The 27,953-nt window shown below is 47.2% G+C and overlaps 2 protein-coding genes across 2 annotated transcripts in view; one reads left to right on the forward strand and one right to left on the reverse strand.

Moving 5' to 3' along the window:
• On the forward strand, positions 1-12,600 carry Mthfd2 (methylenetetrahydrofolate dehydrogenase (NADP+ dependent) 2, methenyltetrahydrofolate cyclohydrolase). The gene is made up of 8 exons (XM_075983730.1): positions 1-151; positions 4,486-4,670; positions 6,303-6,425; positions 7,251-7,403; positions 8,033-8,140; positions 9,191-9,283; positions 9,890-10,015; positions 11,521-12,600. The coding sequence occupies exons 1-8, from the start codon at positions 51-53 to the stop codon at positions 11,682-11,684; spliced, it is 1,053 nt and encodes a 350-aa protein (XP_075839845.1). The 5' UTR covers positions 1-50; the 3' UTR covers positions 11,685-12,600.
• A 796-nt stretch (positions 12,601-13,396) lies between these two features.
• Positions 13,397-27,953, reverse strand: part of Slc4a5 (solute carrier family 4 member 5) — a 68,013-nt gene continuing 53,456 nt past the window's right edge. Inside the window, exons 20-25 of the mRNA XM_075983734.1 lie at positions 22,421-22,489; positions 21,696-21,869; positions 20,958-21,113; positions 18,933-19,017; positions 18,022-18,089; positions 13,397-14,866 (exon numbers count right to left, since the gene is read on the reverse strand). Of these exons, the coding sequence (XP_075839849.1) occupies positions 18,055-18,089; positions 18,933-19,017; positions 20,958-21,113; positions 21,696-21,869; positions 22,421-22,489 (519 nt within the window). The 3' untranslated portion in view covers positions 13,397-14,866; positions 18,022-18,054. The remainder of the gene's footprint in view (positions 14,867-18,021; positions 18,090-18,932; positions 19,018-20,957; positions 21,114-21,695; positions 21,870-22,420; positions 22,490-27,953) is intronic.

The following is a 27,953-nucleotide window of genomic DNA, read 5'->3' on the forward strand; positions in this document are numbered from 1 at the left end:
TTCGTGGCCCGCGCGCGCGCTTCTCTCCGGCGCGGGCACCGGCGTGGGTCATGGCTTCATCCTCTCTGTTATCATCGTGGGCTGTGCGGTTGCTGCGCCCTGCGCACGGCTGCCACCTCCGCCTGCAACCCTTCCACCTGGCGGCAGTGCGGTGAGTGTGTCAAGGAGCGGGAACACGGGAGTGCGGTGTGGACAGATGTCCTCCCTACCGGAGCATCTTTCCGGCGCGCAACCGGCCTCCGACGGGAGGGGTGTGGTGGGGCGACGTGGCACCCGGGCACACGTGGAGATGCGGACGCTGCCCAGGGGACACAGATCTGCCCCCTCAGGGAAGGATGCGAAGACGTCCGCCTTTCCCGGACCCTAGCGGCAGCCGAGGTTGCTGCAGTCTGATGAAATCCGCCTGCCGGCTTGCTGCAGGGGTACCGACTTCCCTCCTCCCGAGTGGGTGTGGTTCGCAAGATGTCCGAACCCAGCGGTGGTCCCCGCAGTCCACTTTGTAGCCTGCCAGGTCTAGCCTAGGCGACCTGAGGTGATACACGCCCCAGAAGTTGCTGGGGGCTGCTGGAAGTGGAGGTGTATTGTTTTAGGGGAAGCTACGGTGTTAGAGCTTCCGTTCAGCACGTGGACCGCCGTAGTGGTCACACCATTCTGAGAGTGTTTATTACCACGTAAACCGTGTGCTTGGAAATTGCCAGAGACGGGCGTGTTGAGATTGCTTCTGAGGTAGGAGAATTACTGCGAGTTCAAAGCCAGCTTGGACAAGGTAGTGAGTTGGAGACCAGCCTGAGCTGCAGTGTGAGACACCTCCCTCCCCAATCTCAAAATAACAATTAAAAAAAAAGTCGCAGTGGTAAATTTCGTATGTGTATTTTATCGTAATTTTTAAAAATTGAAAAAAAAATGAAGCACCCCCCCCCCCCAAATCCCCGGAAAAGTAAGTAGTCGATTGAAGAAAAAAAAAATCTGATGGGTATTCCTTCAGGGGATAATTGACTTGTCGATCGTTCTGGATCTCAAACTCCCATTTCTGAGCCTAGGTAGGAGAGTCCATGGGGACTGTGAATTCTAACCCATCTGTGCTTTGCAGTGCTTCTTGGGAGCATTTATATTGCCTGAATCCCGTGTCTTGTAACAGCTGGTTGTTTTTCCCCCAACATATCATAGAGTTTGATACTAGAAATTTAGAGTCGATAAAAACTTCGCCTTCCACAATGAGACTTTTGTTTCTGTTGAAGGGAAAACAGGTGAGATTTCCACCCCGGGGTAGATATTTCCGGGGCCCTGCATATTGGAGCATGCCATGCTGGGTTTTCGGAGACCTTGGAAGGGTTTTCCAAGATCTGATCCTGACCTACCTCTTTGAACTCCATCTTTCATTTCTCTGTTCTTTCTTTCCTCTTCCGGAGTTCAGGTCGCGAGTGGCTGTGGACCACATATTTAGAGAGCTGGCTAACGGAAAAGATTCTGTAATTCATAACTAGACCAGTTTGCTCCGGCTCCAGGCTTACTCTTGCCTGCTCTTCTGAGAAGTGTGGGCTCCTTATCTCTGAAGGCAATCTGCTAACTGCCCTGCACATTAGATAATTGCCGTCCTTGCTGTCCCAGGGTTTCAGGAACATAAACTCCTTGGTTGAAGGGAGAGTACTGTAGCCTAGGAGACAGTGGGCGGAGGAGTAAATGAATGTTTACACTTGAATCTCGTTTCTCTCTATCATCCATTTTCTCTTCTGTATAAAACAGGCTTTTCATAACAGCCACGGTAACCAACTAACTTACGTAAAGGTGTTGACAAAATACCTAGCGTTCAATCAGTATTAACCCCCCCATTCTCATTACCAGCACACTAGTTAAGTAGCAGAACTTTTTCCAAAATAAGTTGATTGGGAGTTATAAGCTTCCCTAATACTAATTGACTGGAAAATTACTAACTCTTGGCTTAAGAGGAAAGTAAGCATTACTGACTGGGGTATTTGTTTTGACCTTTATTAGACCTCCTCTTTCTGGTCTGTTTTGTCATTTTAATAGGAAAATTTCTAAACATATCTGTGGAAGCATTTAATATCTAAATTAAGTGTACAGATTTAGAATTTAATCTTTTTTTTTTTTTATCTTGGGTCCAAGCTCAGTGTCAACTCCCTTTCGGCAGTGACTTGATTTGACCCATGGCAGAGATGGAGGGCCTTGTCAAATGGCTCATGTTTTACAGGGCTGCAGGAAGTAGTGGAGGCTTAGAATGCAGTTGGATTATAGAACGTTTTTACATTGTGGCCTGACTTAGAATGCAGTTAGATTATAAAACTTCGTTACATTGTGGCCTGGCTTTGTGTATTTTGTGTTGCTTTGTCTTTTTTTTTTTTTTTTTATTAATTGGCATAACATCCAGAGCCTCTCTCTGCAGCAGAGATGAGGACCTGAAACACCGGCCTCTGCGTCCTTAACTCCAGCCCGTCATTTTTGGTTCGTTCAAGTGAGCCTCTACTGTTTCCTCTCTGTTTACTGCTTTCCAAAGAAACTTCTAATGAAGTTCAAGCTAAGTCCTTCTCACAGAGTACGTGTGTGTGTGTGTGTGTGTGTGTGTGTGTGTAATTCCTTTTTAGCGTGTATACATCCTCCTTCTCCTACCCCTTGCAGGGTCTCATGTACTCAGCTGGCCTTGGACTAGCTGTGTCAGCTGTGAAAGGACAATGGGGTGGAGCAGAGCTGGGAGGAGGACTCTACCCCAGTCTTGTTACACCCTGTTGCTGTGATATTACCTGACTAAAGCAACAGTTCAAGGTTATTGTCCGTTGCGGTGGTAGGTCCAGGCAGCAGGAGCTTTAGGCAAGGGATGACGTCACACCCACAGTTAGGAAACAGAGGGATGATACTTGCTACTCAGCTTCTTTTCGACTTTTCCTTTTTTTTTCTTTGCTTTTGTTTTGTTGTTGTTGTTGTTTATTTATTTATTTTGATTTTTCGAGACAGGGTTTCTCCGTAGCTTTTGGTTCCTGTCCTGGAACTAGCTCTTGTAGACCAGGCTGGCCTCGAACTCACAGAGATCCGCCTGCCTCTGCCTCCCGAGTGCTGGGATAAAAGGCGTGTGCCACCACCGCCCGGCTGTTGTTTATTTATTTATTTGGAGATACAGTTTCTCTGGGTAGCTCTGGCTGTCCTTTGTAGATCAGGGTGGCCTCCAACTCAGATCCACCTGCCTCTGCCTTCCAAGGGCTGGGATTAAAGGCGTATGCCATCGCTGCCTGGCTTCTCGTTTTTTTCTATCCTAGTCAGGGAATAGTGCCACCCATAGTGGATGGGTTTTTCCATCTCAAGTAAAGCAGTCAAGATGACGGTGCCTTACTGTCATATCCAAAGGCCTGTCTGCCAGGAAATTCTAGATTCTTCCGGGTTGACAACACTAGCCGTCATGCCATCTTAGCAGAACAGTCCCCGAAAGGGACTAAGCAGTGGCGGGTATTCTGAGGTTTGACCTGCCCAGAGTTGTGTTTATTGATCTACTAACCAGATGCTATAGCTTGTATACAACCAGGGCCTCTGAATCATGCTAAACATACATGGACCTTTATTTCTTGTTATTTCATCAGCAATATATAACAACTGTTCATTGCATTGTGTTAGGTTTATAAACAATCAATAGGTAATTTAAGGGGTGGGGTGTGTGTACAGAGATTATGCAAATAGCCCACTATTTTATATAAGGGACTTGGCCATCTGTAGGCGGAGAAGGCATCTTGGGACCAGTGCTTGAAGAGGGACAGCTGTCCTAGACAGTGCTATCAAAACTAAAACCCAGTTGAGTGGGGCTGGAGAGTTGCTCAGGGGTTAAGAGCGCTTGTTCTTGTTCTTGCAGAGGACCCAGGTTCTATTCCCAAGGCCCACATGGCAGCTCACAACTGTCTGTTGTCCTCCAGTTCCCAAGGATCGGACCCCCTCATCTGACCTCCTCAGGCACCGCACACACGTGGTACATATGCATACATGCAGGCAAATACCAATACATATAAGATAAAAACAAATCTTTTTGAAAAAGAAAATCAGTCCACTACCTGGGAAACATGAGCAGATAGTAATACCACCCACCGGCATCATGCAAATTTCAAATGGAATATTGATATTTAAGAAAACTGGCTTGCCTCAGAGCAGTAGAGGGTGGGGCAAGGAAATCCCAATGAAGTGATAAAACTTTGGGTAGTGATGAAGAGGTGGCTGAGAGACCCTGGTCTGGAAGCTTGCCCGGGCCAGGGCTACTTGTCAGCAATTTAGACTTTGAAGCTTCCAAGAATTGTTTCAGTTGCTGACCATCCTGAACTGGCCGCAGGTGGCCACCCGTAAATCCGTCCTTCCGCTCCCACTTAAACCTAAGCCTTTCGGTTTGGAACGACAACTTTTTCCACTTGGAGCATTCTTCCGCTTTTTGTTTTGTTTTGCTTTTTGTTTTTGCAAAGACCCAATCTACAATTTTGTTAACTTTGTCACCTTCTGCAGAAATGAAGCGGTTGTCATTTCTGGAAGGAAACTGGCTCAGCAGATCAAGCAAGAAGTGAGGCAGGAGGTGGAAGAGTGGGTGGCCTCGGGCAACAAGCGGCCACACCTCAGTGTCATTCTGGTTGGTGACAATCCCGCCAGTCACTCCTATGTCCTCAACAAGACCAGGGCGGCAGCTGAAGTGGGTAAGTGTCGTGTCAGAGGCCTAGTGCTGCTGCTTTGGAGTCTGTCTGAGGTTAGCCCACTCTCGTACATGCTTCCTCTTTCCGAGCAGAGCCCTCAGTGACGACGGCCCACTCCATAATCCCAGCACTTTGGGAGTATGAGTCCGGAGGACCAGGAATTCAAGGCCAGCCTTGGCCACGTAGCAAGTCTGAGGTCATCCTGGACTACATGAGACCTTGTCTAAAAGACAAGACAAAAAACTCAGACAACAACAATTTAAAAACTCAAACACATAAGACCAGGATGATAAAGCTGAATCAAAAACTTCACTGTGGAAAGAATTGGTACTTGCTGGCTTTCAGTGAAGGATGGGTTGCCCTGCTGTGGCTTCTGGGCTGTAATCTCCACTCTGACCTTAGCCTTAATGGTTTGCTGGTGGCCTTGAGCACTTTTTACATTTTCTTCCCCTGAGCAGTAACAGTCTCTCTTGGGTCAGTGAGGTGTCTCACGGGTTGGTCCTTCAGCCCCGCCACATCAGAGGGGAAGGCTCCAGGAGCTCAGACCACCGATTGTAACATGAGCAGACAGGAACATCTGAGCCGGCTGCCTCTAGCCTGCTGTCATATGGTGATCTGCAGTGCCTGAGGGACAGAGCTGCAATCTCCCATCCCCCAAGACCTGAGCCGCTTTAACCCCGTGCTTATGAAGAAAATCAGTGAAGAACTCAAAAACCACTTCCTTAGACGTCAGCCATTTCCTTCAGACCTCTTAACTGTTTATACCTCAGAGGCCTCTTCATCTTACTGCTCAATCTCTCTGGTAATCTTAAACACCCAAGACAGAGATACTCTTAAAAATTGGTAACATGGGCTGGAGAGATGGCTCAGAGGTTAAGAGCACTGCCTGCTCTTCCAAAGGTCCTGAGTTCAATTCCCAGCAACCACATGGTGGCTCACAACCATCTGTAATGAGGTCTGGTGCCCTCTTCTGGCCTGCAGGCATAACGCAGAAAGAATATTGTATACATAATAAATAAATAAGTAAATAAATAAATAAATATTAAGAAAACAAAATAAATAAAAATAAAAATTGGTAACATTTGTTACACTTGTTTACCTAGTGCCTGCATTTTTACTCTTCCCCTTACATTTTGAATCAGAAGACTCACTGAACCCAGAGACTGTCCTCTGGCCAACAGGCTCAGAGAATCTAGGTCTTCTTTTGTTTTCACTAGGTCTCATTGTCTAAGCACCGGGTTTAGAGATGTGTGCAGGTGTACCCGTCTTTTCCATGGGTACGTGGGCTCAAACTCGGGTCCTCGGCAAGCGTGCTAAGCCATTTCTCCCGCTCTCTAGGCTGGCATTTTATCTGTGCCTCGGGCTCCTTCCTTGTCTCAGAATGAGGTTCTGGAATAAGCACAGAACAATGGGGCAGCGAGCCCTGAGCTGGTGTTCAGGAGTGTGTGATTGGAAGCTGGGCGAGTCCTGGTGGGCACTTCCCACTCTAGCTCCCATGGTGGGCACACATGCGCGCTAAGTACTCTGGTGTTCTTTTTTCTCCCCCAGAGAAGAAATTAGTCTTTATCCATCCCCTAGGGTTTGGAGCTGTGTACTTTGATGTTTTTTTTTAAGCCTTGACCTTTCTTACAATAGGAATCAACAGTGAGACAATTGTGAAGCCAGCCTCCATTTCAGAGGAAGAGCTGTTGAATTCAATCAGGAAATTGAACAATGATGAAAACGTAGACGGCCTTCTTGTCCAGCTGCCACTCCCAGGTGAGTTCTGGTCTTCGAAAGAGAAGAGGAGTCTGGACTTGAGAGACAGCTTAGTGGTTAAGAGTGCTGGCTGTTCTTCTAGAGAACCTAGCTTCAATTCCCAGCACTCACTTGGTGGCTCACAACTGCCTATAATTCCAGTTACAGGGGATCTGATGCTGTCTTCTGGCCTCCATGGGCACCAGGCACAGAACTGGTGTATATACACATGAGCAGGCAAAACACCCATATACATAAGAAATAAAATATTAAAAAAAAGGGTTAGTGAATTCTGGGCAGTAGAGGGCCTCTGCTGCTGTTTGAAGTGTTTAAGAAAATGTTCATCATTGCACTGTGTAGCTCAGGCTAGCCTCAGCCTTGCAACGGTCCTGCCTCAGCTCTCCAAGCGCTGGGTATCTAGTGTGAGTCATTCCCCGCCTGATAGGGATCTTGATATAGAGGACAGTGGAAGGAAGCAGTGGGGAAAAGTCTATTGGCTGTGGTATTTGACTCATGGCTTAGCTTATTTTACACTCGTTCTGTGTGTCATGATGTCAGATCAGAAGGGAGTGGGTTCACATAAGAAGCCTGGTACACTGGAGCAGATCAGCCTTCACCCCACATCAGGGACTTGAGGCTACAGCCCTGACTCACCCCACACCAGGGACTTGAGGCTACAGCCCTGACTTACCTCACACCAGGGACTTGAGGCTACAGCCCTGACTTACCTCACACCAGGGACTTGAGGCTACAGCCCTGACTTACCCCATACCAGGGACTTGAGGCTACAGCCCTGACTCACCCCACACCAGGGACTTGAGGCTACAGCCCTGATTTCTTTTTCAGAGCATATTGATGAGAGAAAGATCTGCAACGCCGTCTCTCCTGACAAGGATGTTGATGGCTTTCATGTCATTAACGTGGGGCGAATGTGTCTGGACCAGTATTCCATGCTACCAGCGACCCCGTGGGGCGTGTGGGAGATAATTAAACGAACTGGTAGGTGTGTGTTTAAATTGCATTTCTGCTTCAATAGTAGGGAAATGGCACTGTTAGTTTCGAATTGTTACTTGAGTACGAGCTATGCAGATATTCTCACATCTGCATAACTCCAACATTGAAACACTCCCAGCCCCACATACTTCAGGTAGAGCTGGCAGAAAGCCTCAGCAACACAGAGTGGGACCCCAACCCCCAGCCCAGGTTCCCGTCTGCAGGGTTCGCCTCCTAGCTGTTGCCTGTGATGGCTCTCTCCGTTCTATAGCCTTGTGGGAGGAAATGTAAGGTTTAGCAGTGGTTACAGCAAGAATCCCAAGACATCTTGCAGTTTACAGTGTGCCTTCGCGTGGGTTTCTCTGTACCTTCTCTACGAGGCAGCGCAGCCCAACCTGGCTTACAGACAGATCTATATGTGTGGATAAGGCACTTGTTATGGGACTGGCTCCAAAGACATTCAAGTTCTGGGTAAAGCTTAGATGTAGGCAATGAGACATTTTCATGTGTGGCTTTGGTTGTATTTATTCAAAGTTGATATCTGTGCTGTGTCATTTAATGTATATACACGCCCATACACACACACACACATGCATGCATATGTTGCATGTGTGTTTATATATTTATTTTTGCAGGCATTCCAACCTTAGGGAAGAACGTGGTTGTAGCTGGCAGGTCAAAAAACGTTGGAATGCCGATTGCAATGTTGCTGCACACTGATGGAGCCCATGAACGGCCTGGAGGTAAGGAGGTTTACCTTTCCTGCTGTGTGAGAACCCTTCAAACCTAGCCTATGGCCACTGTCAACACTCAGAAAATAACCGTGGTGTGGAAGGCTGCAGTCAGTGCCACCAGGGGTTCTGGAAGTCGCCTCAGACTGATTGGAGTTCTGGATGAAGCATGGTTATAGGCAGTTAGGAGTTGTCGGCTCTGGCATAGACAGCACTAGAAGCTTCCTTACTCAGAACTAATGCCGTGCTCTGTGTCCTCTGGGAGGAAAAAACTGTCAGCCCCTGCAGAAGAGCAAATCACAGACTGCAGTGTGTCACGTCACGGTCCGTTGGTTCATCTAAGAAGAAGCTAAGTGGAGAATTACTGTAACAATGAACTTTGTGATCAAAGCCAAACCTGTATTTCCAGGTTTTGGGAGCTTTTTTTCTTTTGGTTTTTGGTTTTTCAAAACAGATTTCCTCTGTGTAGCTGCTTTGTCTGTCCTGGAACTTGCATTGTAGACCAGGCTGGCCTCAAACTCATTGAGATCCGCCGGCCTCTGCCTCCCAAGTGCTGGGAATAAAGGTGTGTGCTGCCATGCCCGGCCCCTTTTGTCATTGTTAAAGAGCAGACATACCTTGAGTAATTCTGGTGATGTTTTGCTTAGAAAACATAAAACTCTTTAAAGTCTACAAAATGGGAAATGGAATAAATGGTTATCTATGTCTCCAAAGGTTAGAGCTGAGAGCAATGTTTCCAAAGCTTAGAGCTAAGGCATTGCCAGTGCTAAACCAAGTCTTAGTTTTATTTAAATTTTTATTTCATGTGTGCGTGTGTGTGTGCTTGAGTTCTGGGGATTGGACTCAGCCTGTCAAGGAATGCTTGGCAACTATGTTTACTCACTGACCCGTCTCTCTGGCCAAAGTATCGGCTTTAAAAGATAAATGACAATTAGCCATCTAGAAATCGCGCCAAGTCCATGATTTTCCGGAGGTGTTGAGCTTCTGCAGTGCTGTGAAGAGCTGAACCCCCACCCCCCCAGCCTGGATTTGGAACTCAGGCCTTCTGTTTTTGCCTCTCAGGTGATGCCACAGTTACAATATCTCACCGATACACTCCCAAAGAGCAACTAAAGAAGCACACGATCCTTGCGGACATTGTGATCTCTGCTGCCGGTGAGAGCTCTGAAGAAGTGTATACATGGGCTGCCTTGTATGGACATTCGCCTGCCGCCTGCTGTCCTGCCCAGCTCTCCTCAGCCATGATTCTTTGAGCGGCCTCCAAAGAGGGGGCTGGAGTTGCAGTTGGAATACTTGTACCTGCCACTCTGTTGCAGACTGCAGGAGGGTACCCCGCCCCCAGTACTTTCACATGAAGTTTAAGTGGTCCTTAGTTAATGGTATTAACAACACGTGTTAGTAAGTTCTTCCTGCCTATAATGCCCTCTGACTATAATGTCCTCCTCTGGCCTCCATGGGCAGGAACTGCAGGCACATGGTATATATACATACATTCAGGCAAAAAAATTCTTTTTTTCTTCAAGGCAGGGTTTCTCTGTGTAACAGCCCTAGCTGTCCTGGAACTAGTTCTTGTAGATCAGGCTGGCCTTGAACTCACAGAGCTCTGCCTGCCTCTGCCTTCCGAGTGCTGGAATTAAAAGCATGTGCAACCACCACCTGGCCTCAGGAAAAACATTTATATACATAAAATCTGTAAATATAAAATAAATGAAAATTTTTAGCTGAAGTCTGTCACCTGACCGATTGTCACTCTGTCACCAGGCATTCCAAATCTGATCACAGCCGACATGATCAAGGAAGGGGCAACTGTCATCGATGTGGGCATAAACAGAGTTCAAGATCCTGTCACTGCAAAGCCCAAGTTGGTTGGAGATGTAGATTTTGAAGGTACTTAGTGTAATTGTTTTGAAAACATAAATCTATAAATATTACCTTTCTTGGATATTTAGGGCAGATCATTTTCTTTTTACATAGTTTTTTTTTTGTTGTTGTTGTTGTTTGTTTTTTGAGACAGATCTCTCTGTGTAGCCCTAGCTGTCCTAGAACTAGCTCTATAGAACAGGCTGGCCTCGAACTCACAGAGATCTGCCTGCCTCTGCCTCCCAAGTGCTGAGGTTAAAGGTGTGTGCTGCCACCTCTGGCTTTTTTCTTATAACTTTTAAGCTTGTGTTATTTTGGTAATATTTAAAATGCTTTTTAAAAAACAGTATGGTGAGCTGGGTGGTGGTGGCGCATGTCTTTAATCCCAGCACTCGGGAGGCAGAGGCAGACGGATCTCTGTGAGTTCGAGACCAGCCTGGTCTACAAGAGCTAGTTCCAGGACAGGCTCCAAAGCCACAGAGAAACCCTGTCTCGAAAAAACAAAACAAAACAAAAAACCAGTATGGTGTGTGTGTGTTTGTGTTCATGTTTGCACATGTGTGGGTGCATGTCTGTGGAAGCCTGAGGTTGATCCTGGAAGTCTTCCAAGGTCACTGTCCACCTTCTTCCAAGAGGCACCACCATGCCTGGCTATACACGTAATTTTTTAAAAAATGATGTGCATGTATATTGTGTATATGTGTGTTCTATGGGTATGTCTGGTGTGTATGTGTTATGTGTGTATGTGGTGTGTGTTTGTCTGTGTTGTATGTATGTTATATGTCTGTTTTATGTGTGTGTATGTGGTATGTGTTTGTGTTATATGTATGTTATATGTCTGTTTTACGTGCATGTATATGTGGTGCGTGTCTGTGTTGTATGTCTGTTTTATGTGTGTGTGTATGTGGTCTGTGTATGTTTGTGTGTCATGGTATTTGTGACCTTGGGTGTCTTCAGTTGTTCATAACTTGGAGTGTTCCCATGGAACTTGCTAGTGTGTGCAGGCTGGCTGACCAGCTGCCTCCCAGCACTGGGGTTACAGTCACATGCCACCCCATCTGGCTTTTTCTCGTGGGTTCTGAGGCTTGAACTCAGGTCCTCATTTTTACAGCCAATGTTTTACAACTGAACTGTTACCCTGCCTTGCAGATACTATTTTTCTTAAAATTAAGAGTTTATTTTGTATGCCTGAGTGTTTTGCCTGCATGTGTATGTATGTGCTCCATGTGTGTGCCTGGTGCCCTCAGAGATCAGAAGAGGGTGTCAGATCCCCAGAACTGGAGTTATGGAGGGTTATGAGTCACCAAGATGTTGCTGGGAACCCAGCAAACCACTTCCTCTGCAAGAGCAGCTGGCATTTGTAACGTCTGAACCATCTCTCCAACCCCATAGATGCTGTCTTTCTTACTCAGTTTGAAGCTAACAAAGCCCTTACATTTCTTTTTCTTTAATACTTTTTTCATAACAGGATAAAGTGCTTGTGAACTTTGCACACCTATCTGAAGCTCCCTGCCTGTCTTGTTTCTCTGCAGGAGTCAAGAAGAAAGCCGGTTACATCACTCCTGTCCCTGGAGGTGTTGGTCCCATGACGGTGGCCATGCTAATGAAGAATACCATTATTGCTGCGAAGAAAGTGCTGAGGCCTGAAGAGCTGGAGCTGCTCAAGGCCAAGCAGCGAGGAGTTGCCACCAACTAGCAGGACTCCATGCCAGTCAGAGAGGCAGAGTGGGCCAAGAGGAATGCAGTATTTTTAATTTATTCTGTTGAAGTGGTTTAAAATGATGTTTGTATTTATTGAAAGCTTAAACGGGTGGACGTGGGTGCGCATGGCTCTGCAGAACCTCACCGGGGTGCCCATCCGCGTCCTGCCTTTGACCTGGTGATGCAGGGGAGACATCCTCACACTGAGAGTGGATGCTGAACTTCATCACAAACCCTGCCTTGTTAGGTTCTCATTTCCCAAGTGCTATTCCAATTCAAGTTGATGGCTCATCTGAGGTTCCAAGCCTTCTGAGTTCAACTTTCAAACCAAAGGAAAACGTACTAGAGAGAATCAGGGGGAAAGAAGAAACGGCAGCACCGAGACCGAGTGGAGGATGGCCCCGTGCTTTCTGTGCATGCCAGACTGTGACCAGGTTTCTCTGAAGAGGGCTCAGTTGACTGGGCTGGTAAAGGAAAGCCCAGCATTGCTAGCTGTCCTGTGTGGCTGAGTCACCGGGGAAGGTTTAGGATTTCCCCCACTTGCTGTTACCCTCCTGTGAGCTTGCCCTATTTCAGTTTTCTAGAATTGAGAAAGATCATTTCATAAATGACGTGTGTGATTGTCATGTTCGGCTTCTGCAGCACATTTAAACTTTAAATTTCAGACTGTTGGAGAGTAGGTGTCTATTTTTTTTTTTGGCCTAAGCTTTGAGGCCAGTTTTTTGAAAAACAAAATTTGGGCATGATAATCATGAGGGCAGGTTGTGTAAAACCTACTACTTGCCACCAAAGAAATGACGGCAGCTGCCTGTGTCTTTCATGTACCCTGTTGGCTTTCCTGAAGGTACCAAGGAGCTTGAGTTAATATAAGATTTGATCAGATTTTCTTATTAAAGGGTTCTGTTGCTGTTGTTGGGTTCTTTTGTCTTGTTTTTAAATAAAACACATCTGTCTGGTGTGGAATGAGTTTCTGAAATGCTATCTTCTTCTGTCTCAGTCAGACCTAACCTGTTAGTATTTCCTACCCAGTGTTTGGGTTGGCTGTGCCTAGATTATACCCAGTCTATAAGGAGTTGTGAGGAAACCAACCTAACCCCTTATGTATCCCTTTAAGATACATGTAAGTGATTCTGGGTATCTTCTAAACCATTCCCTCCATTCATATACCACTCACTACAAAGGACTTGTTTGCGTGCAAAATTCTCAACACATGTGTATCATGTGTGCAAGAGATACATTTATCCCTGCTGTGCAGTTGTTCAACAAACTGGAAGGTGCAAGCTGAACTTCCATCCCTGTGTGTTCTCATGGGTGTTTGGGTTTAGGCTGAAAGACTCAGTCCTGCTCTAGGCAGCCCATGCAGTGTTGACCTATTTTTCCCTTGTTCTTCTGCCAGTGACTTTATGGTTTATGGCTTACACTTGTGTGTTTGTTTATTTTAATGTATATGAGTGTATATATATATATGAGTGTATCTGTGCCATGTGCATATAGTACTTGTGGAGGCCAGAAGAGGGCCTTAGATCTAGAACTGGAGTTCAGATAGTTGTGAGCCACCCTGGGATGCAAACCCAGGTGCTCTGCCAAAGCCACAAGTGTCTTTAACCACTGCGCCATCTCTCCAGCTCCCTTGCAGGGGATATTTTTGTAAGTCAGGTATGGTACATGCCTGTTGATGTCCTTGAGTTATTAAAACATGGCATAAGATAAGCAGACACAATTATATTTTATTTAAGTACCATTTACGGAGAAGTCATATGCCGACACGTTAAAGGCTGCTGAGTTTAAATGCTCATGTATATACAAAATACAAGTGATATTTAAGGTGAAAACTACATGGATCAATTTACATCAACCTTTTAAAAGCTAACTGGCTTCTCAGCTCGTTTGATTAATAAAGCACACTTCCCTCTGAATCTGTAACAGTGCTACAGTTCGATCTGGATCGAGGGCTGCTACAGACCAGTGAAGCTTTGAAACTTGGCCGTTGGCTCTCTCAGGACTGGCACAGGAAGACAAACAGTTTTATCGTGGAATGGGTTTAGATCACCGGAGAACTGGGCTGTCATACCCCATTTGGGACGGGGTTCTTCTGACCACTTGCATAAAGTAGCTATTACAAACATGAGCTGTCTAACAGGCAATGTTGCTGAGAAATTTGGGCCTTAGCTATTACAAAGTTGTTGTGAGAGAGGAAGGAGGGAACCTACTCAGATGCATCAAAAAGTGGACTCCAGGTTATGAGGCCACTGGCGAGCGTAAACGGTTATTTGGTTGACCTAATGCGGCTTAAGAGTTCAGTTAACAAGCACTATTTTGTCTAAAGCAAGCCAGTCGAGAAGCACATGCCTTTAATCAATCCCAGAGACAGGTGGAGCTCTGAGTTCTGGGGCCAGCCTGGTCTGCATAGGGAGTTCCAGGACATCTGAGGGTCCTTAGTGAGCACCTATCTCAAAGATAAGCAACCCACCGATACACGAGTTCTTCCATGAATAATTTTGGGACTGGCCATTCAGTGTGTGGAAGGCCCAGCCACACTTCTAGAGTCAGGCCTGCTGTACAGAGGACTCCAGGCAGAACGAGGCGAAAAGACAACTCTCGGCCACTTTCTAACGTGTAAGCCTGCAGAACTCACTCAGACCTTCAAGGTATTTAGATATCAATCTAACCTCTAAAAGATGCTAAATTGGTAAATAAGTAGAAGATACTAAGTCAATATATACTTTAAATACAAGCCCACCACTGCCCATGTATCGTACTTGTAACTTTGGAGAACATTTTTTGTTCATTTCAGAAGAAAGGTTATATCTATGCTGGGTGGCATTTTAAGCCATATGGTTCTGTTTTGGGTATTTTAATAACTGCAAAGGGAAGAGGAGAACTTCATGATTATGTTGGATGTCACGGATAGGCCTCCAGTGGGTAAGGAAACAAGTGAAGGGCTTGACACGCTCTAGATGGAGCCCGGGCCAGCCTTCACGCTGTCCCCAGCCGGGAAGAGCTGGGCTGGGCTAGAGCATGGTCTCCCCGCCCACCTTTCTCCCATAGTCCTCTTTGTCTGTGAAGTCAAGGTCAGGCTCCACCTCTATCTTCACCTGTGGCACCATGAAGACTGGACTCCGTGAGTAACTGAAGGCAGGTGAAGCCGGACAAGCGATTTTGAAGTGCAAGGTGATGCTGAGTAAGACAAAGTGGGAAGAAAAATGAGTATCTAGTCTTGGGTTTGTCCAGCAGTAACCACAGAACAGGCTCTGATGGAAAAGTTCTGTCATTGCTTATCAATTTAAAAATATTTTGGGGGGGGTGGCTGGAGAGATGGCTCAGGGGCTAAGAGCACTGACTGTTCTTCCAGAGGATCTAAGTTCAATTCCCAGCAACCACATGGTGGTTCACAACCATCTGTAATAAGATCTGGTGCCCTCTTCTGGCCTGCAGGGACACATGCAAGCAGAATGCCATATACATAATTAATAAATAGATCTTTAAATAAAATAAAATGCTGCTAGTTAAAAAAATATTTTTTTTCTGCTTGTGTGTCTGTGCACCACACACATGCAAGCTTTTTTTTTTCTTTCAGAAAAACATTACAGTCCAGGGAGCACTCAGGAGGCACAGACAGGTAGATCCGAGTTCAAGACCAATCAAGGCTACTTAGGTGAGACCCTGTCCCAGAAAAATCATTACATTTCCTTACTTATGGGTGTTTGCAGGGGCGGGGAGGGGGCACAAGAGTGGGTGTCGGGACAATGCAGGAGTTGATTTTCCCCCTCCACCATGTCGGTCTCAGGATCAAACTCAGATCATGGTTTGCTTGGTTAGCTGGTTTTCCAAAACAGGATTTCTCTGTGTAGCTCTGGCTGTCCTGGAACTCACTCTTTGAACTCACAGAGATCCTCCTGCCTCTTCCTCCCTAGTGCTGGGATTAAAGATGTGTGCCACCACCTGGCTCAGATCATGCTTTGTTTATTTATTTTTCCAGAAGGGTAATACTGTGTAGAACAGGCTGACCTTGAATTCAGAAGGACCCACCCTCCTGTCCGCCAATTGCTGGGATTAAAGGTGTGGCCCACCTTTTATTTCTTTGAACTCAGGTCACCAGGTTTGGTGGCAAGCGCCTTTACCTACTGGGCCATCTTGCTGGCCTTTTCTGTTTTTTGTGTTTTTGATACAGAGTCTCACTTCATTGCAAACTTGTCTTGTAGCTAAGAATGACCTGGAATTCCTGATTCTCCTGCCTCTGCCTCTCACAGAGCATGAATTTGCAGAATCCTTGGACCAAAGTGTCCCTTAGCTGCTGGGCTCTTAGCCATCATTACTCAACTGGTCCCAGCCTGTTTTAACCTATTCAAACGGCTGCCAAGCCAACTTTCTGAATCATAAATCTGACTGTTCTGTTCTCATTGTTCAAAGGACAGCATCCAGATTCCTTAGCATGGCAGAGAGAGCCCGTTTGGTTTGAACTGGCCACTTCTCTGGTTTAATTGCCCATCAATTCCCGCATCTGTGCTTTCAAATATTGCCTTAGGCCTGTTCCCATGACCCGGACTGACGTTTCCTCCTCTGCCCTGGCTCAGTCTGTGCATCAGGCTGGTCTTTCTGTCCTGGATGTGGCTACTGAGATCACCAGCTTCTCTGTGTGCCCACGCATGTTCTCACATGCATGGTGTGCCTTTGTCTGCAAGTCCCTCTACAACTCCAAGAATGGCACCTCGTGCCTGGCAGGTTTGGAAAAATTTACTTTTTAATAGATATGCGTGTTTGCCTACATGTGTGTCTCTGCACCACATCCTGGTGCCTAGGAGTCCAGAAGAAGGGCTCAGATCCCCCAGAACCAGAATGACAAATGGTTCCTAGCTGCAATGCGGATGGTAGGAACCAAACTTGAGTCCTCTGGAAAAGCTGCCAGTGAACTTAACCTGAGAGCCATCTCACCAGCCCTGCATCTCTTAGCCCCATCTCTCTGGCCCATTCATCCCTCTGACCCCCATCCATCCAGCCTCTTCCCCATCTCTCCAGCCCACCCTTTCCCCCTTAGCCCTTCTCCCGGTCCTCAGTCCCCATGCCTTCAGCTTTGAGGCTTCATCTATGTCTAGCCAAGCCCTGAGCTCTTTGCTCTCTGGAGAGACCTCCTTCTTCCATCTGCTTTCACAGATTCGGGGAACACCAGTGCATATGGCAAGCACCATCTCTAGCTCACCGAATTCTCAGCCTTTCTGTGGCTCTGGGTAATTTAACAGGTTTTCAAAACTTCTCTGTCTTGGTCTAGGCTCTTGCCTGCAGATGGGGTGGGGATCTGGTTTAGGGTTAGCCTTTTTAAATCTTAACTTACAGATGTATTCTGTGGGATCTGATGTCCTCTCGGCCTCTACAGGCACCCACACACTCTGACACTGTGACACCCAAGCAGCTCGAGTCTTATCCAGGACCTGCTATATGCAAGATTCTCTTCATGCATGGTATCTCGGCGAGAGCACCATTGATATGAGGGTCCTTGGCTTCTGAGCCTTGAATATGTCTCTGAAGAAAACTTTTTTTTCCTGAGACAGGATTTCATATAACCCAGGCTGGCCTTAACTTGCTCCATAACACACGATGGCCTTGAACTCTCGATCCTCCTGGCTCTGCTTCCTCAGTGCTGGGATTATAGGCATGTGCCACCATTCATAAAGCCCTGTGGTTTGAACCAGGGCTGTGTACATGGTAGGCAGGAACAACCACCGAGCTACTCCCTAGTCCTTTTCCTGAATGTTTCTATCTCTACTTAATCTCTCCTTTCGGGTTCCCTTTCCTCAATCCTTCTTCCCACCTGCGGTGACTGACCCCACTGTTGATCTCCTACTTAGAGTACCTTGTGCTTTGATCCTTTGTGTTTCTCCATCCAAGCTTTCAGACACAGAGAATCAAGCCACGCTTTCACTGTTGTCTACGTTGTTTTCTTTTTTCTGTGTTTTCACAGAATATTCAATGCAATATTTTTGCAGTAAGCTCCTTTTCTAAAGTTGAATTCCTTTGTGCAATGTAACCACGTTGACGTGAACGAGAACACACATTTATTACGTGGTCTCCTCCTGAAGCAGATCGCTTCCCACCTGTCTCCCAGTGGTGGGCCAGCAAAGCTGCCCTAGCCCCTCAAGCCTTCAGCCATTGCTTAATCTCTTATCTGATACTCTGCCTCACAGGAGGCCCTGCCCATAGCCAGGAAGCTGCTGGCAGTTTATGGCTGCTGGGGCAGGGAGTCATTAACCAGTGTGCCCTCTGAGAAGTTGTCCACAGCCCAGTCAACGACACCACACCCAGGCACATGAAGAGGAAAAGCACCCAACAGCCTTTACCTTCGATCCAGTTCCGAGCCACTGAAGGAAGAGTCAGAATGAGTAACTCCAACTGGAAGATCTTTTTCCTGGAGGTAGATGGAAATGCCAGCTGTGAGAAGGTCCAGGAGGGTACAGGGGAACATTCTAGCTCTCCAGAACCTCCTCACCAGCTCTGGCTTCTGCTCCTCAACCCTATAGTCAATGCTGCATATGAGAGATGGGTGGCATCAGGCTCAGTCCCTCATACGGGAGCTCTTAGCCGGTTAGGAAGGACTGAGGCATGGGGAGGGCAAGGACTAGAGAGGATGACAGAAATGGGTCAGGAGAGGAAGGAACCTGAAGTGACCTTGTGCTGAACCCCGAGGGTGCGGCTGGATGTGCTGGTCACCAAGACCTGATCTGTCTTTGAGAGGAGTGACAAGTCCCACGACAGAGGACTCGAAAGACAGTTTGGACTGTCTGTCACTAGGCTGTGAAAGACCTAGAAGGGTCTTCAAGAGCAAAAGCTGACCCTGCCTAAGCAACCTCCCCGTCAGCAGTGGCAGGCAGCTCTGGCTTTCACGGGATCGCAGCCTAATCTCAGGGATCGAGTCACCCAGATGGTTCTCTAGTGGGGAACACTCAGCCCTGGCGGGAGCTCAGTCATCACAATTCCAGGAAAATGTGGGGCATAGGAGCCACGCCTGGACTGACATGTTCTAAAAAAATGAAGGGGAGACCAGCCAAGGCACGGGGTCCAAAGGAAAGTGAGGAATGGGTACCATGTCTAAAGTGAAGATTGCAGGGTGCTCTTTCATGGGGTGGGGTCTCCATATGTGTGGAGGTCCTGTGCTCAGGGACCTCTATTTCTCCCTAGGACAGAGCTACAGGGGAAGTTCCCTTGGGGAGTAGATGAGTAGGAAGGGGGAGACAGCAGGTGTTTTACTTACTGGCAATGCAGTGGATACCGTTTTGGGGGTCGGATGGGACACTTTCCATGGGGATCTTTATAAGTGAGGGAGGAAGGAACTGGGGCTGGAGAGAAACAGTGGGAAAGCAGATAAACACCAACACAGCCACCCGGGCTTCCTCACCGAGACGGAAAGTCCACATGCGCATGGTGCAAACCTCCCGCCCAGACCAAACAGTGAGGGCTGAGGCAAACACTCGGCCCGCAGAGGCACCGTGGCACAGTAACCCACTGTTCTAGAGACCCAGGAGTCAGGAAGGAATTCGGCCAGGAACGCCACTCTGAACAGTCTAGTCTGCCGTGTATGCAGTCACTGTGAGTGACTCACACTACAGTGGTGCTGTCTTAAAGGCCCTTTTAAAATGCATGTCTGTGACTCAGATCTCGCTCTTCCGCTGAGTATGTGTATCATAAAATGCACGAGTGTTTTTCTCAGCCCTGGAGTAATTCCCGGCACATGGGAGTATCTCAGGTGTTTGCTGGAAAAGAAAAAAACAAAAACAAAACAAAACAAAACAAAGAAAAAGCATTTGTCTTTAAAAGACCATTGGTGAGGGCAGGGCTGGAGAGATGACTCAGCAGTTAAGATCTCCAGCCGCACTTATGGGAGACTGGAGTTCGGTTTCTAGCACTCACATTGGGCAGCTCACAATCACCTGTAACTCAGGGACCTAAAGCTCTCTTCTGGCCTCCACAGGCACTCACACGCACATAGCCACACACCTACACACCCACACATACTTTTAAAATGATAAATATAAAAATAAAAAGGCAACTGGGCTCTACCCTCCCTTCCTTGCATCCTTTCTTCCTCCACAGACTGGCCTCAAACCCATCATGTGCCTGGGGACACTCTGAATTTCTGACCCTCCTGTCTCCACCTCCTAAGTGTTGGGATGACAGGCGTGCATGCCCATGCCTGGTTTACAAGTCACTAGAAATTGAACCCAGGGCTTCATTCATGCACGCTAGGCCAGTGCCCTACCAACTGAGCTATAGCCCCCAACCCCTTTGTTTTAAGAAACTTCTTTGTTTTTAGAAATCTATCTTTGCAAGTCCCTTTGTCAAAAAGGGCACATGAAATAAATTTGAGGGCTCCTTCCTCCTGAGGAGGATAGCAGTTAGGAATGAGAAAGTCACACAGTAGATGACTTACGCTTGCTCACGAGGATTTGCCTGTGAACAGTTTTCACTCACAAATGAAGATGAAGATTGTGGGTTTGAGTCAGATGGGGGAGACTGGGAACTAGGCAGGGTATCAGGAAAGGGCACGATCAAAGCAGGAATGGTTTTCTTAATTCTCTCAGACAGTCAGCTATGTTTCCATCTTGGGAGGTCTTGCTCTCTTTGGGGAAGAGCTGTCATCATTTACAATGAGTGCCCGAATCAGAAAATCGTTCTGTCTAATGTTTTGAGATTTACTGTACAGTGCGGACTAACTCCTTGGCTCTTGAGTCCCTAATGGTTTCAGGGCTGAGATGCAAAAGCATGGATGAGAAAAGGAGCAAGTGAGGAAACCAGGTAATTATTCTACCTTCAGGGAAGACATGTACTTCTCCCTCTTCCGTCCCTAATACCCCATGGGCAAGCCCAAGCCAAGCTTGCTACCAGGGCCACCTACCTGGAGTCTAGGTTGGTTGTGAGTTCCCACTGGCCACCCCTCCTGCAAGGCCTGTGCCTTTCTCTGGAGATCCTCCTTACAACTGCCTTCTACCCTGGAGCCCATTCTGCCCCAGGCACTTGCCTTGCTGATGAAAACAGTCCCGAGAACCCACAGCAACAAGAGGGCAGGTGTGGCTATCACCTGCTCCTAGGCCAGGACGCTCACCAACTCGGACCACCCTGAGGATATTCCCAGGAACAAATGGGTTCTCAACACCCAAGACCAGCACAGATAACATCCCTCCTGTACCAAGTACTGCTGCAGGCCTCCCAAAGAGCCACCCCTCGCCCTGGCAGAAGGGGAGAGTCTCTGCCTTCTGCCGAGGCCACTCACTGTCCCCACCTCCTCATCAGTGTTTTCAAGGACCCCTTTCCTTCTCTTCTTCTTCTTGTCTGTCTCCTGTTTCTCCTTCTCTGGGAGGATGTTGTCAATCCAGGCCAGGTCATGCTGGGAGAAAATCAAGTCCAGGAGCCTTCGAACAATGATAAGGCCCAGGATCTGGGACGGGAAGATGGGCAGAAAGGATGAGTTTTGTGGGAGCTCAGAGAACACCGTGAGCTTGCGTTTTCTCCTCTGTTGGCTGAATTCAGGGACCATTTGTGGCCAGTGTCTTTGCAGCCCTTCCAATGTCCCCAAGACTAATTAGCCAGCCCCAGAGATCACAGCCTCCCTAGTGCTGGGATTATAGCCAGTGCCACCCTGCCCTGTATGCACTCTCAAGTTCTTGAATCTAGGAGTCTGGTCTCTGCCCATCATGACCCATCCATCTTTTCAAATGCAGTTGTTTTACATGGTGAAAAGTTTACTATTATTTTATTTATTTAGGTATTTGTTTGTTTACTACTATTATACTTTTATTTCCAACCAGCTTGAAGTTCAACATGGGAGCTTGGCTTTCTGTTTTGTCTTACTTCTCCAGTTCCTTCCCTATTCCACTTGCCTACCCGGGGAGCCCTGGGACAGCACATGGGTTGTCCCTGCAGAGTCCCGTTACTGTGGCACTTTTCTCTGTTACCTGGCCCTGAACCTCCTGGTGGCCCTGCCCCACCTAGTCCTCTGAGCAGCCCACACTCTCCTCACCATGACCGGGAAGATGATGGCAGCCATGGTTGATTTGAGGATCCAGAGCAGAGCCAGGCAGAGGATCTGCACCAGGGTGAACAGGTGGATCCGGCGAAGGGGCACATGGCGCAGGAAGGCGTGGTCCGGCTGGTGCTTGGCTGGCATGAGGAAAAGCTTGCAGCGTTCCCAGAACTGGTAAGAATATGGCATAGGACTCAACCGGGAGGTCAGACACCTGGGCCAAAGGCTACATACAGGACTAGGGGAAGTGATGGCCTGGTAGGGCCTTAGAGAGGGGACTCCCGATCATGAGAGGCTACTGGTATCTATGCGTGTATATCATCGGGCAGGGGCCCTGAGCACTGGATGGAGGAAATAGTCTGGAGATCGTGACTACAGGAACATGAACATGGGCCATATTTAAGGAAAAAGCAATTAACTTAACTGTGGCACACACTGCCTGGGGACCCTGGCCTCATGTGAGTCAGAACCAGGCAAAAAAAAAAAAAATCCTTTATAGAGTAACTTTAGGGAAGTAGGGAGGAAAGGTTTATTAGAGTTAACTTGACCTGCCTCAGTTTCTCCACCTGTAACATGGGGACCCAAAGGCCCAATCACATAGGTACATGTAAAGTACCTATGTAGTCATTTTGTTGGCACAGTCGATGGATTGATGGAAGTGGCATCGTTACCACAATCCTCTCACACAACTCTAGGTCACATTAGCCTGGGGAGGACCTTACCTGGATGCCGTTCAGTGAGGCTACACCCATGTAGAGGAAGACTCCATAGAGCACGGGCATAGGGATGTACTGCAATGAGAACAAAGGTTTGGGCTGGGGAGGGTCTTGGGCTAGTTGGTGATGGACAGCTGTGTTAGCCAACCACAGAGGGTGCTGGAGAGCTGCCCTCTGGAGGAGCAGACCTGAAGCCAGAGGATGTGAAGGGAACCATGAGGGTGGAAGAGCTCTCCTCCAGCTTGGGTAGCCAAGCAAGCAGGCGGCTGCTTTCCAGGACTGGCTGCTCTCCCGGCCACTCAAAACCTATACGACATGGGTTACTCCTTCCAACAAGAGAGAAAGCTACACAATCTGAGTGCTCCTCAATCCTACCAGATCCCTCCCACGTCTGCTTCAGCTGACAGCCACCAAAGGGAACCCTGGTGAGCTGAGCAGGAGCCTGCCTTGCTCTTGGGTAGTCCTGGGAGAACACTTTGGAAGGCACAAAGTTTGATATCAGTGCTCACCAACTCTGACCACCCTGAGGTTGCCTAACTTATAGGTGCCGTTTGGTAATGTTGAGCTGGTGGCTGGAGGGATGGCACCGGCAGCCACATCAGGCGGCTCACAACCACCTATAACTCCAGCTCCAGGGGATCTCAGACTCTCTTCTGACCTTCATGGGCATCTGCATTCACGCGTACATAGTCACACACAGACACACATCTGCATAATTTTTAAAAGTAAAATAAATCTTTAAAAGAAAAAAAAGTGCCAAGACATCCCAGCAAGCAAACGATCTCTTTTAAGTTAGACTGTTCAATATTTAACCACTAAGAAAGATTTGGATCCAGATGTTGTAAAGGCATTTGAGCTAAAAGCTAAAGGGGGATTCAGAGGGCCTTTGCATCTTCCTGCTAACCTTGTGAAAAGTGTCCTAATTATAAAACAACATAAAATGTCAATATGTTAGCACTATGTAAACTGCATTCAAAGTATGGGAGCAATTCAAAGAAAATCTTAAATAAAAATTAATAAGCCAGTATGATGGCTCATCTTTTTTGTTTTTTTTTTTCATTTGTTTTGTTGGGTTTGTCTGTTTTGTTTTTCCAAGACAGGGATTCTCTCTGTGTAGCTCTGCCTGTGCTAGAACTTGCTTCATAGACCATGATGGCCTTGAACTCAGAGATCTGCCGGCCTCTGCCTCCCGAATACTGGGATTAAAGACGTGCGCCACCACCGCCTGGCATGGCTCATCTTTGTAATCCCAGCATTAAAGAGGCTGGGATGGCAGGACTGTGGAGAGTTTGAGACCAGCCTGGTCCACATCTTAAGTTCTAGGCCACTCAGGGTTACATAGAACAGAAGAACAAGGGCCGTGTGCTGAAGAGGTGGCTCAGTGACTGAGTGCTTGCTGCTCTTCCAGAGGACCTGAGTTCTGCTCTCAGCACTCACAACTGCCTATAACTCCAGCTCCAGGGAAATCCAATGCCCTCTGGCTTCGGACTGCACCCAAACAACATGGTATACACTCACACAAACATACACACATATACATAAATAAAAAGTCATTAAAATTTAATCAAAATCAAGGAAACAAAGAGATTAGAGGCATGCAGTGTTAGATCTCAAACTGCCTGGTTTGCAGCTCTGGGTGATGAAAATGGAGCCCAAGGGTTTGCGTATGCTCAGCAAGCCTTCTGCCAGCACCCAGAGCCCTGGGAAGTTCCTGGCACAGCTTCGGGACACCGCATCCCTTGATGCCTCCTCACAGTTGTAGAGCCCCTGCCAGCAACACCCCAGCCTGCACTTCTGCCTTCTGGGACAGAATTCTCTCAGGCTCCAGTTCTGTGGCTCTTGTGAGAGATGCAGTTGTTTAGTCCTGGCTGGAAAGAACTTAATACTTTTGAAATCCTAGCTTTAAAACAACTATCTTATTTTATTTTTTTATTTTTTTTTGTTTTTTCGAGACAGGGTTTCTCTGTGGCTTTGGAGCCTGTTCTGGAGCTAGCTCGGTAGACCAGGCTGGTCTCAAACTCACAGAGATCCGCCTGCCTCTGCCTTCCGAGTGCTGGGATTAAAGGCGTGCGCCACAGAGGCCAGAAGAGGGGAGCTGGAGTCCCTGGCATTGGAGTTACAGGTGGTTATGAGCTGCCTGCTGCGGGTGCTGGGATCTAAACTCAAGACCTTGGGAAGAGCAGCAAGCTCTCTTAACTACAGAGTCACCTCTGCAGCCACCAGAGCCTTTATTTATAGGCTGCACAGCTTGATGTGCTCAAACCAGAAATCCTCCAGTCCTGATTCCCCATTGCAGATGGAACCCAGGTCCTCACCTTGCTAGGTAAGCACTGTGCCACTGATCCTCATTTCAGTTCTTTTCTTTAACCTGCCGTGGGCCTGATGCCCTAGACTAAGAACACTGACAGTGTTAGTGCAAAAGCAGATGTCAAAATTATGAGCCCAAAAGACTGGCCATTATACACAGGGTAAAGTAAGTGTGCCCATAAAAGAATCCATCGCATTGTAAATGGAATGAAAGAATAGAGACCACAGTAGAATTTTCTAGTTCTTTTGTGGTCAATTCAAACACATAGAAAAAGCTAGTGTTGAGAAAGCTACCGGATTGCTGAGCATGCCCACAGTTGGATTGGAGTCTGAGACGTTCCTGGGAGATGGGAGCTGCTGCCTGCTAAATGCTGAGAGAAACGTTTGGTCACTAAATCACACTCGTTTTAGACTAGTGGATTTGTTTGTTTCTTGTTGGTTGTTTTTTTTTTTTTTTTTTTTTTTTTTTGACACAACCACTAGTCAAACAGTACCAGGACAGACACTGATGGTTCCTTGGAGACCTTTTCAGAAAAGCGAATATTCCATGGACATTTAAAATACACTCTGGGGCCAGGGAAATGCGCAGTAAGTACAGTCTCTTGTTGCTGAGCCTGACAATCCAAGTTCAATCCACAGGACACACGAGGTGACAAGAGAGAACTATTAATTGTGCTCCAACCACCACATGTCGCATACTACATGCTCATGCACAAACACACACACACACACACAGTGAACACTTAAAGACTGAAGGGGGTTCTATGGTCTGGGGGTGCAGCTCAGTAGCAGAACACTGTCTGGCATTCGTGAGACCCTGCATTCCATCCCTGGGACCATAAAATGGCTCTTCTTGGTTTGCTTGTGATCACATTAGAGCCTTGCACGTGCTAGGCAGGCATCCTACCACAGCTCGGCTTCCCCGGGCTTCACTGCCCTATTTATTTTGTGCCTAGGCCAGCACTGAACTCACTCTGTAGCACATGCTGGCCTTGAACTTGTGACTCTGCTTCATTTTCCCATGTTACAGGCCTGACTCTTAAAAGTGTGCTTTATTTTACTTGTATTCATTTAATCACATTTTAAAACATAATATGCTCTTTTTAAAATGATTTATTTTTATTTTATATGTATTAATGTCTTTTTGCCTGCATGTATACATGGGTGTAGTAGTAGGAGCGGCGGGTACACATGGGCACAGCATGTATGCCTGTGTTCACTGAGGCCAGAAGAGGGCATCAGGTCCTCTGGAGTTGGAGTTACAGATCTTTGTGAGTTGCCCTGTGGGTGCTGGGAACAAAACCCAGGTTCTCTGGTGTAGTAGGGTCTTTTTTCTATGTGTTGCTTTCATTGGACAAATAAAGAAACTGCCTTGGCTTTTTGATAGGGCAAAATTTAGATAGGTGGAGTAGACAGAACAGAATGCTGGGAGAAAGTCAGCAGAGTCAGGCAGACGCCATGGCTCTCTTCTCTGAGACGGATGCTGGTTGGACTCATGCTCATAAGCCACAGTCAAGTGGCAATACACATTAATGGAGATGGGTTAAACTAATATGTGAGAGTTAGCCAATAAGAGGTTAGAACTAATGGGTCAGGCAATGTTTAAATGAATACAGTTTCTGTGTAATCATTTTGGGTAAAGCTAGTCGGGCAGCTGGGAGCCGGGTGGCGGGAAGCGGCCCGGGGCTCCTTTTACAACAGTTCTCTGCAAGAGCAACCAATGTTCTTAACCAATGAGTCATCTCTCTAGCCTCTGTTTGTTTTTTACATTGATTGATTGATTGTGTGTATATGTGTGTGTGTATTCCTGTGTGCAGGTCACTGAGCATGTATGAAGGTCAGCGGACAGCCTTCAAGGGTTGGTTCTCTCCATTGACCAGATAGTCCAGGGTATCAAACACAGATGGGTACCCTTAGAAGCAGGTACAAGGGAACTCATGAACTATCTTATGGGCCTGCAGAGAACCTCTGTAAAATAAGCAAGCAGAAGCTGCCCGTCTGTGTGTGGCCTATCATAGACAATGGAGACATTCCTCTGAAGGACCCAGTGGTGCACTGCCACATCCACGGCTGTCTCACCTGTGTGACAAAATGCCTCTCAGGTGGTGGCTGTCTCAAAATGAGGGGCTCGTGCTTCCTGGAGCTTGGCCCCCGGCGGCTCCCTGGCAGTCTGCTCAAGTTGAGGTGCCTGATTAGCCTCAAAGATCTCGTTCACTTTGTTCCTGGCGATGGTTTCTTGCGTTGGCTCTGCTATCTTTTTCTTCTGTTCTATTTTTCTCTTGACAAAAACTTAATTTGTTCAAGGAACCAGGAAACATTCCCATCAGTTCCCAACGGAGGAACTGATGCATCTGTCCCCTCCCTTGATTCAGGCCATTAATGTTATGATTAAGACTCTGGCTCGCTCTCTGGGGGGAATTTACAGATACCCTAGAACAGAAAGAGCTCATGATAGGAGATTTGGTAGAGGATGGGTGAATTATGAAGGAAAATGTATGGAATGGCATGAGTTACCATTTATGGAGAGGCTAGCCAGAATGAGAAACCCCTGGTGCATTTTAGATAGGAAGAAAGGCAAGATATTCTTGATAACATGAAGCCAGCCATTCGATATTGGAGCAAACCCTGGGGGTGGAATCCTGAAGAATGGTGTTTGGGTTACCTTGGCTACCTTGAGGGCAGATATGATTTAGGGCCATGAGAAAGCACAGTTGGTTAATGGTGTGAGACGAATTTCAAAGAAAAGCTCTGCCCACCTGGCCCTGACCGCAAGACTTGCTGAGAATAATCAACTGCCTGTAATCATTTTTCTATGGAAGCTTTTATGTCTGCCAACTTCCTTCTGTAATCTCTTAAAAGTGATGCTTAAATTTTAGTAAAATTGCAACAGATTCAAATCTCATTAGAGTTGCGTCTGTCTGTCATTTGCCGAATCCCGGGTTCTCCTAAGCCTTCACCCCTGTCTTCGATCTCCAAGAGAGTCAGTCCGTGGCAGCGCACCCACTCCTCAGATGTGCCCAGCATCTAGTTTCAAGCCACAAACACTTGTCACAGTGAGTGAATTGGGTGCACCTGTCCATGCAAGGCCACCTCAAAATCAGACTAAAAGGTGGAAGGAGGGAAGGGCAACGAAAGTGGACTAAGCTTAATAGAAAGAAAAGTTTTGGGTGGCGGAGACGGCGTCTTAAGTAAAGCGCTTGCCATGTGACACACAGGGTCCTCAGCTTAAACC

Source organism: Microtus pennsylvanicus, chromosome 8, assembly GCF_037038515.1.
Source record: "Microtus pennsylvanicus isolate mMicPen1 chromosome 8, mMicPen1.hap1, whole genome shotgun sequence".
Taxonomy (NCBI): Eukaryota; Metazoa; Chordata; class Mammalia; order Rodentia; family Cricetidae; genus Microtus; species Microtus pennsylvanicus.

Coding starts and splice junctions, on each gene's coding strand:
- Mthfd2 (XM_075983730.1), top strand. CDS start 51: ATGGCTTCATCCTCTCTGTTATCATCGTGGGCTGTGCGGTTGCTGCGC. Junction 6,426..7,250: donor TGTCCAGCTGCCACTCCCAG/GTGAGTTCTGGT, acceptor TTTCTTTTTCAG/AGCATATTGATGAGAGAAAG. Junction 9,284..9,889: donor CATTGTGATCTCTGCTGCCG/GTGAGAGCTCTG, acceptor CTCTGTCACCAG/GCATTCCAAATCTGATCACA.